The sequence below is a fragment of the Panulirus ornatus genome, chromosome 39 (assembly GCF_036320965.1).
Source record: "Panulirus ornatus isolate Po-2019 chromosome 39, ASM3632096v1, whole genome shotgun sequence".
NCBI lineage: Eukaryota > Metazoa > Arthropoda > Malacostraca > Decapoda > Palinuridae > Panulirus > Panulirus ornatus.
Window position 1 is genome coordinate 3,197,285 of NC_092262.1, and position 10,236 is coordinate 3,207,520.

The 10,236-nt window shown below is 38.2% G+C and overlaps 1 protein-coding gene across 1 annotated transcript; it reads right to left on the reverse strand.

Moving 5' to 3' along the window:
- Positions 1-1,431: 1,431 nt before the first annotated feature.
- Positions 1,432-6,318, reverse strand: LOC139761209 (probable glutamate receptor). Its single transcript, XM_071685252.1, has 6 exons — positions 6,198-6,318; positions 4,865-5,030; positions 3,516-3,757; positions 2,990-3,174; positions 1,766-1,996; positions 1,432-1,509 (listed from the first exon to the last, which is right to left on the reverse strand). The coding sequence occupies exons 1-6, from the start codon at positions 6,316-6,318 to the stop codon at positions 1,432-1,434; spliced, it is 1,023 nt and encodes a 340-aa protein (XP_071541353.1).
- Positions 6,319-10,236: the final 3,918 nt, after the last annotated feature.

The following is a 10,236-nucleotide window of genomic DNA, read 5'->3' on the forward strand; positions in this document are numbered from 1 at the left end:
ATGATTACTTTCAAACACAATGGAAGGCATTGAAACTTCATCATTAATCTAATGGTTATGATATTCTGTTTGATACACTGATTTGACTTTGAAAAATGAATTGTTTTGATATGAATGGACAGAACACGTCAGTATGTTCCCTCTACAGCTGGATGGCTTTCTTCATAGCACTTTCCCTGCTGTATGATGGCCCGGAGGAACTAGTGGATAGGGAGGCGTCCTCTGCTTTACTTTCCTATAAGTAGATTAGTTATTCAACTTATCATGATTGTCTTCCGGCAGATGACCTCGTCTTGGACCATCAGGTCTCTTGTCACCTGGGTTTTCCATGTACTGCCACCTACCCAGACGACAAGATGCAGGTACCTTTCTTCTACGTTTGTATATATTCCTAACCTCTTTGAAGCCAACTGTACATACATACCTCTACTATTGCTCCCTGGTCTTTCTCTCCATGTTTTGCTTTATGTGTCTCTTCTCTGCTACGTCTAAAGATGATATCACCGAACCAGTGATCCACAAGGCCACCATCCAGAAGACGAAGCATCATCATGTTCATCCGAGCAGCAAACGGTGCTCCTCTCCTGAACGGTGAGAACACAAGCCAATAATCACAACATCTTTCTTAGTATTCGATTCTTTTTCTTCATAGTATATTCACAAAAAATTTCTACTTAGTGCAAGCTCTTTTCGACGTCTTTGTCCTGTGCTGAAAGTCTTGATAGTGTTTAGAATACGACAGGGAGGAGATCAGAGAGAGGGACTGGGTTTTAAGACTGTACAAGACCAACACCCAGCTAATGATGGAAAGAAAAATAATTTCTTACATAGATACAGAAATGCAACTTGTGGATTACAAATAATCTGCCGATACATATGATAATTATACTAAGTTTTAAGTTATATTACGACGTCATTCATAATTCTTTGCGCTTGATATGAGCTGAGATCTTTTGACAAGTTGCCCTCTTTCACACAGTTGTTAGGGTACACTAACCTGTAGCCCCATCCCGTTCCGGCGAAGAGTGGGTACTCAGTCTTACTAACATGAACAGGTGTATAACCTTGATTGTTGGTGTAACTGGAAGCAATTTTCGTCACTCCACCAATCTTGTAAGAGATGTAGGAGTATTGGCCCTCCAAAACTCGTCGAAAATGTTCATCCGCCTTGCCAAACTGAGGTAGGAATAGGAGCAGTGGCAAGAAGGTGGTATATGTGAAGTTTTAAACAGCCATAAAGGTTAATGAACCACTAAACAGCCATAAAGATTAATGAACCACCTCGATGGGGGATACTTTAGATAATTTAGATATCTTAACCAATACGAGAAGGTGGGTGTGAATTACAGCTGAAGGAGGAATGTGGGTTAGAGAGGATTTAGGACATAACCCATAGGATCGAGGACATAACCCATAGGATCGAGGACATAATCAAAGAGTCTCAACTGGTAGGGCTGAGGAGTTGCCATTTTTTTTGCAACAGGCTAAGAAATGACCCTCAAATGACGCCTGTGGTCGAGAAGTACAGAGATATGGTAATGAACCACAGTCACACTAGCAAGGTAAAGTAACACATGAAACTGTATTCTGCAAGTGCAAGAACCAAGAACTTAGTCTACGAGCTACGACAACGTCTTCGTCAGGAGAATGTCTTTTCCTAAGGAAGATGCCGTTGAAAAGTAGCTGAGAGAAATTCCTAATTCTTGATGTCAGTTTCCTATGGTTACCTTTTGTGTTCTCCTTACTTTAGTTTCTGCACACTTACCTGCATCTGCTTGAAGATTTTCTGGATAGCTGCATCAGGATTATTTTTAAAGGACGCGTATAAGGCTCCACCTGAGAAACTGACTCCCCATCCCCAGCCATCGCGGTTTAGGAGGTCAGAAAGTGCGTCCACTTCGGGGTTCTTTTCCTGGACGGTGAGGTGCGCCACAAGGGATGATCGGTAGGCCGTGGTGACAATCATACAAGCCATCAGCCACACGAGTACCAGCATCTACATGTGTGGTAGAGGTTATCACATACGTACATGCACACACACATATACATATATGCCACATTTCTCACGGTACACCATGAAAGATAGAAGAGTAAGGGGTGGCCTGAAAGTCCTTTAAGTTTTTGAAGTACTTCGTTGATGTCAAAAGTGAACAGCTCTTCAAAAAGGTGCAAGGATAGAACAAACCGCAGGACATAACTTGAAATCAAGCAAGAAACTTGTTTGAAAAGATGTAAAGAGGTACTTTGACGGTGTAAGCATGGTGGATGAATGGAATAAACAGAGTAATGAAAGTGTGAATACTGACGGAATGCAGAAGTTCAAAAAGCTGTATGGTAGTTGAGAAGGTTCAAGACATGGGGCACCACAGATTTAGAGCTCCCTTCCTCACAGTACAAATAAGAGACAATGGAAATTCGAAAGAGAGATAATTACTTACACATTTACTCACCCATAAACGGGGGTACTTTTGGAAAGGTAGTGGAATGACAAAGGTGATGGAAGATAAAGGGAGAGAGAAGAAAAGAGCTTGTGTTCCTTCATACTTGGTGATATAATGCAATCCTAATGAGTGTGGATGTGTTGCTATCGTATACCTCCTCAATATGGATGTATTATCTTACTCTCTTCCTGTGTGGGTGTGTTATCTTACTCTTTTCCTGTGTGGATGTATTATCTTACTCTCTTTCTGTGTGGATGTCTTATCTTAATCTCTTCCTGTGTGGATGTCTTATCTTACTCTCTTCCTGTGTGGATGTCTTATCTTACTCTCTTCCTGTGTGGATGTGTTATCTTACTCTCTTCCTGTGTGGATGTGTTATCTTTCTTCCAAGTTATGGAACGGCCTTCTTACTGTCTATGAAAATGGATATGTACATTGATATCTCCCAGCGTGGACTCGTTATCACAATATTTTCCAAGGTGAAGACGTGCTATCTTACTTCCCCTTCATAATCCAGGAACTTTGTCTGACGTTATCAGACTACTCACTCTGCCTGTGATATTAATGGGAACTTTGGGGGTCCAGTTCTCAATGAGGGCACCCCAGCCATAGAAGAAAGCAGAGCTGAACTCTACGCCACGCCCTTCTGATATCTTCGACCACGCCCTCTGCATCAGCCACAGAGTGATGCTCCAAACAAGGATACTTACAGACAGCGCTACCCACAGCTCTCCTGAAGAAGGCGTCGAAGAAGGAAGTAATTATGCACTGGAATGCGAAATGATTCGCTAAAAAAGCAAAAAGATCTTTCGATTATATTCAGAGAAAACTTATCTATTAAGTTTGAATGAAAAAATCGGTCATATTTGGATATTTCTAATTACATTTCGATAATTTTTGTCGACTATATTTTGAGAGAGAGAGAGAGAGAGAGAGAGAGAGAGAGAGAGAGAGAGAGAGAGAGAGAGAGAGAGAGAGAGAGAGAGAGAGAGAGAGAGAGAGAGAGAGAGAGAGAGAGAGAGAGAGAGAGACTGTAGACAGCATAGACCAATGCCCCACGAGAGATATACATACCTGTGAAGGGTTTAATTATGGCCAAATGTTGAGGCAAGAGTGAAGCCTTTGGGGAGAATATGACAACATTATCTTGTACGTAGATGGTGGAAATTTCCATGATTCTTGTTCTTGTTGGGGTGGGTGCGATATTAAGGGAAAAGTCAGCCAGATAATGTTGAAGGTTTCCAGGGATTCCAGTCCAGTTGCCATTGACGAGTTCCTTACCCCATTCCCCATCTGCTGGTTCATGAACCACGTACCTGTGATGGACGAATCTTAAGGAATTAGGTTTTGGTTGAATGTTTGCTTAAGCATATGAATATGAGAGATACGCTCAGTTAATATGTTCTAAAGATATAACATAGCGTTAATGTTAAAATATATATGTATATATCTTTTTTCTTTCATACTATTCGCCATTTTCCGCATTAGCGAGGTAGCGTTAAGAACAGAGGACTGGGTCTTTGAGGGAATATCCTCACTTGGCCCCCTTCTCTGTTCCTTCTTTTGGAAAATTAAAAAAAAAAAAAGAGAGGGAAGGATTTCCAGCCCCCCGCTCCCTTCCCTTTAGTCGCCTTCTACGACACGCAGGGAATACGTGGGAAGTATTCTTTCTCCCCTATCCCCAGGGATAATATATATATATATATATATATATATATATATATATATATATATATATATATATATATATATATATATATATATATATATATATATATATATATATATATATATATATATATATATATATATATATATATATATCTAGTTACTAGGGATGTGTTTCTGATGGTTTGCTTTGGCATGAGGTTGTGGTGATGTGTTGTCGAGTAATTTTCTACGTGATGTGCAATAGTGATGGGAGAGCTATAGTGTTTTATCCTATAGCAATTTGCTATAGAATGTCCTATTTTGTTTACTATGGGATGTATTATGGTGATCGGTGATGAATAAATGCGACGAAAATTATAAACTGGCTTGTGAGATCAAATGAACTTATATATTTTCATCAGACAATAGACTCAAATGACTCGGAGAATACAGCAATGCCAAAATATTTTCGCTCGAGAAGTTGTACTTATGCCCTTACTCAAAATGATCAATTCCATTGGTTCGTGATCAAAATTCTTTAAAAGGAAACTCTTATGGCTTCATGGAAGAACTGATAAACAAATTGTGTGTCAAATTGGTACAATGGTTGTTGATAGCAGGCTTGTGAAATATGTTGCGAGGATGAGTAGATAGTTGATGAATGTTGTTTTTGTTATACATTCTCTCTCTCTCTCTCTCTCTCTCTCTCTCTCTCTCTCTCTCTCTCTCTCTCTCTCTCTCTCTCTCTCTCTCTCTCTCTCTCTCTCTCTCACGTGAAATTGGAGATGCTGGCGAAGGACTCGAGCATCCTGAAGTCTACAGAGTCCAGGAGCGTCACTGTAGTTCCCTTTTCCTCAGCGCCTCTCTTCATGCGACTGACAGGGAAATATGGCAGGGCAACGACCCTAAACTTATGTCCCTCGAAGTTCTCTGGTTCCTCTGAAAATAAGTGGAAGTGTCTTTGGCTGGCTGTGTGGGCTTTTTAGACATCAGTCAACGTCATTATAAACGCATCAAGCAGTCTTGAATACTTCCTCCAAGTGTTTGTAATAGTGCTGACCATATACACTATGTATATGGCGTTTGGAACTGTGGTAAAGGATTTCTTATCCTTTGTTGTCTCTTATGACAAAAACTAGACCTCTTGGGAGAGGACGTAATCAAGAATTATAATAACAATAATGAAAATGATGATAATGATAATTTGAAATCCTGATTCTTGTATAGCTTATTGTCCATGCATTTGTTGTTATATTCCTCCAGGGAGTTTCTGATCAGAAGAAAAACCTCTTCCTTGTCGTATTTCTTCTGCCACCATCACCTTTGGGCGATGCTGTTGTATATAGGGACACATTTTGTCAAACAAATCTACAGAGTGACCTAAGACGGATCATGTATCTGGTTACACATTGCAGTCATTATTACGTGATTAAAACTGATATTTCCACGGTAGTTGAAGGCAAGTTACCTACACCTCTAACCGTATAACTAAAAGGCAAAATTTCATTTTAAATACTGACATCACAAGGGATATGAAAAGGTCTCAGTGTCCTTATGAAAAGGTCTCAGTGCCCTTATGAAAAAATCTCAGTGTCCTTATGAAAAGGTCTCAGCGTCCTTTCCTTTGAGACTCCTAGCAATGGCTAGGAACTGTGTACGTCCTTACTCACTACACACCTAGAAAAAGGTCGTTTCCCTCTTGGCTGCCAGAGGTTAGGTTCCACCGTTGGTAAAGCTGGACGCCCATCTCCCCACCGTCACAGTACAGACACCGTCTAAATACTTGGACAGAATCACTCCGTACTGAGAAATAGGGGACGTGCATGAAAACTGAGAGAGAAGTTGCAATAAGTTATCATTCATATGTTCTAAACTAGTTGCATCCATGTATGTATGATAATACCAGAACCAGATGATCATGCACCATGTTCTATAATCATACTGCAATACCATGTAGTATGATTGCGTTTAAACTTATTCTGTAGTTACTATTCAGTGACTGATTCACTGAAGGTAAATGAATTAAAACTGTGTGTGGGTTTGTGTGCACCAATACCGTTCATAAGCAAACCTCAACAGCAAAATGTTGCTTTGGACTGGCCTTACCCCTCTTGAAGTCATTCCTTCTGAGCTTGGTGCTGGGTGTATTGGTCCTGCTGGTGTTTACGGCGAAGTAGAAGACGTTGATAGTGTTCTGGAGACTAGGATGGCGAAGAAGGACCTCCATATCTAGTCCCTCACCCACTATAGCTACGGATGTCCGTGGCCATAATAACAAACGCGACCATTCGAAAAACCTGCGTGATAGAAGACGATGGAATAAGGAAGACTGAAAGATATCCTTCATTTTTTTTTTTGAGTCTTCAAACTTGGATTCACATGTGAGTCGAGAGTTCTACCGTAAGATGTCAAAGGACCAACTTGATAAAACATTATGTGATGGCCAAGTTGTGGACCAACTTGATAAACATTACGTGATGGCCAAGTTGTTGTCAGTGACGTGAAGGAGAAGACCTCGGCATGTGAATCTCGGGTCGCCCCATAGCTCCTCCTGAAGGAGACTGTCTTCCTGAAGGAGATTCACCTCTTGAAGGGGTTCCTCCTCCTGTCTTGGCTTGTCCTGGGACGTCTTAGACCCAAACTTCACCACCACAACGCTAATAGCATCCTGAGACAAACTTCTGTGTGAAAAAAAGATGAACATAGTCATATAGGTTTAGCTAAAGGAAATCATATATAAAATCTCCCTCAGAGGTTGAAAGAAAATCAGTTGTCTAATTCTCAGACTAATCTACAGTGGCTTTTCACGTCCAAAATAGTGGTTTAATTCGAAATGATTGTGAGGGAAAATGTACAACTATATCAGGACATAACCTGTTTATTTCTCTCTATTTCTCTTATTTGCTCACCTGGTGATGTCTTCTTGTAATGGTGAGTCTTGAGATGTTGAGGCTAGCACGATATGGCAGCCAGCCAGGTGGTTGATCAGAACACGGCTTAGCATCAGAGCCAGGTGGTTAACATCGACGTCCTCCTCCGGGATTACACCAGCTGGTTCCTCCTCTGCGTTAGTCACACCAACAGCAGTGAAGATCAGTACAAAAGTGACCAGGAGTCGTCCCATCCTGGACGGGAAATCCATGACCAGTCGATATATCTCAAACATACACCAGAAAGCTATTTAGAAAAATGCCTAAAAAGCTATGAAAAGATAATGAATAAGATACTGATTATGATTATCAGATGAAGTGGAAAAATCTCTACATATTCATAATAATGTATAAAACGAAGCTTGATTTTGTAATGTAACTTACACGTCTCAAAACAATTTCATTATTTACTAAACACATTATAGATCTAAGCTTAAAGTCTTTCTCTCTATATAATAGCTAGATGAAGAGAGAAGATTAGCTAAGGTGATGTACATCAGAGAAGTGAGGATTTAACCCTTACACTGCTATGGACATCAATTGATGACGCAGAGTTTACTGCTATTATCATCAATTGATGATTTCTACCGACAGTTACATGTTTATATGTATGTGCTATGACAAAGATCAAGAGAACAGAAGAAGAAAGAATTTAGATATGAAATGAAATAGATTATGATCAAGATCAGGAAAACAGATGTTAAAGGAAGGATGTAAATGAAACACAGAAATGAACGAGTGAGACGAGATTCTTCTAAGATGCAATAATGTCAATAATGTATGAAAAGAAATAAGGGTTGGGGGCTACTATGGAGGGTTACTGTAAAGTAATTAGTTTCTCACTTGTAAGTAGCAACGGTAGTCCTTCTCAGTTATAAGTAGCCAGGATAGTCTCTTATAGTCTTAAGTAATGAAAAAAAATGAATATTTCCTACTTTGATGTACTTCAATACCCCTCAGATACTAAAGCTTCGATATGGATTCACTTAAACGCATCGCACAAAATGATTTCCATGATCTATTTGAAATCTAGGAGAGTAAGGCCTTTGCCTAGATTGAGGGCTATCTTACCTTCTTACTTCCAGCTCACGTGCGTAGTCCACACCTTTGGGTGGAGGCTACTACTCCGCCAGCCAAACCCTGGCTGGCGTCTTCCCAGCCCCAGGTGAGGAAAGTTGCCACCTGTCGCTGTATCAGACGACATCTGGTGACAATGCATGATTGATAAAGTCGATCATAAACACAAATAATCATGTTGGAAGTCATGTATCGGTCATATCAAGATTAAAAAAGGAGGAGCAAATCTGACTAAAAGCCATGATTGAGGCTTCGCCAAGTTGTAGTAAACTTTGACTTCATCATCTTCACTACAGCTTCATCTTTACTACACACACACACACACACACACACTCAACACCACTATCCTTTCACCACTTAAGAATTATTTAAGGTTATAATCTTTAAGAAATGATTAATAAAACGCTTCAACAAATGGTTAAAAGTTTTAAGGAATAATCTAAAAAATGTTTAATCATCATACCAAATCAATGAACAATAGTCAACCCGCTTCTCTTTTTTTTTTTTTTTGCAAACCACTCTGTAAAAAGATATGGAATTTAGCGAGAAAACAGAGTTATGTAAATATTCGAAATTTTGTGGAGATATTCGCCATGTAAATATTCGAGGTATTGATATAAGATCTCTTACTTCAGTTCCCGAATATTAACTCTGGGTATAAACCCTATTAGTCATTTGTACTGTGTGCTATGCAAGCTCATGAAAGCCATACTGAAGTAAAAAAGAATGTAATGATAAGATATATATAAAACAGAAGAACATGCTAAAGCATAGGTATTATTTACAGAGAGAATATTTACGATGTCATGAAGAGGATGAGAAGCATAGAAAATGCCATGTGCGTTGGTGTGAAATAATGTTTTGTTACGCAGATTATAAGAATTCTCCTGCGAAAGAAATGCTGAGAATTTTGCAATTATTATTATCATTGTTTCATTATAACTTATTAGTGTTATTGTTATTATCATCATCATTATCATTATTATTGTCATTATTATCATTATTATTATTATTATTATTATTATTATTATTATCATTATTATTATTATTATTATCATTATTATTATTATTATTAGTATCATTATTATTGTTGTAATTATTATTATTATTATCATTATTATTATTATTAATATTATTATTATTATTATTATTATTATTATTATTATTATTATTATTATTATTATTATTATTATTATTATTATTATTATTATCATCATTATTAATATCATTATTATCATTATTACTATTATCTTCATTATCATTACTATTATCATCATTATCTATCGTCTACCAAAGTTCCTGCAGGATATTGGCTGCGCTTGCTTTCTCCTGCACCAAGACTTGGCAATAGTGCTCACAGAGGCCCAGACAATAAGCAAGTCTATAGTTTAGTCAGGACCATGAACAGACAGACACAGTCGTACTAACGGATTTCAGGACGATTCACACACTGTTCATTTATTCAATAATGTAATAACATACTTGATAAGCTGTTGCAGTATTTGATAAACTTCTGAAATACCTGATAAACAGGTACCTTCAGAAAAACTTGTCCCTACAGCTTCTAGTCAGCATCAGTTACATAGTCTGTGAAGATTGCTCTATGCCCTTTGGGTCATCAGTACAGTCAGTCTATATACCAAGGAGACTATGCCACATTAAATACATTTAGATACAAAATAACACATCGATATACGCTCTGTTTTTATGTATAAGATAAAGACTGACTAACGAACAAACAGGAATAACTATATGTCTATATCTTATGTATTTACAATTGTGGATCTAATGGCTAACATCTGGTGAATGTTTATAAAGTCTTGTGTTTTAGGCCCATCAACTGCCAGGATCATTAACGACCATAATCCCATTTTCGAACTACCAATCTAACGTATGTGAACACTTTCTTCAGGGGTTCAAAATGATTATAAGGCCATACACAACCTCACAGTGTATGTGGGCATTGATGAATATATTTCTTCTTCAGTTAATTCATGATATCTTTTTTTCTGTCACCATCTTGTTATACTTGAACCAAAAATCAAGTAATATTTTTTTTAGTCCTTTGATAGTTCATGAGGAATAGAAAGTGAAACAGATTTCCTTTTTTGTATTTATTTATATAAGCTTGAGTTTCT

Coding starts and splice junctions, on each gene's coding strand:
- LOC139761209 (XM_071685252.1), bottom strand. CDS start 6,318: ATGGAGGTCCTTCTTCGCCATCCTAGTCTCCAGAACACTATCAACGTC. Junction 5,031..6,197: donor AAGGAATGACTTCAAGAGGG/GTAAGGCCAGTC, acceptor ACTTATTTTCAG/AGGAACCAGAGAACTTCGAG. Junction 3,758..4,864: donor GCCAGCATCTCCAATTTCAC/GTGAGAGAGAGA, acceptor CGTCCATCACAG/GTACGTGGTTCATGAACCAG.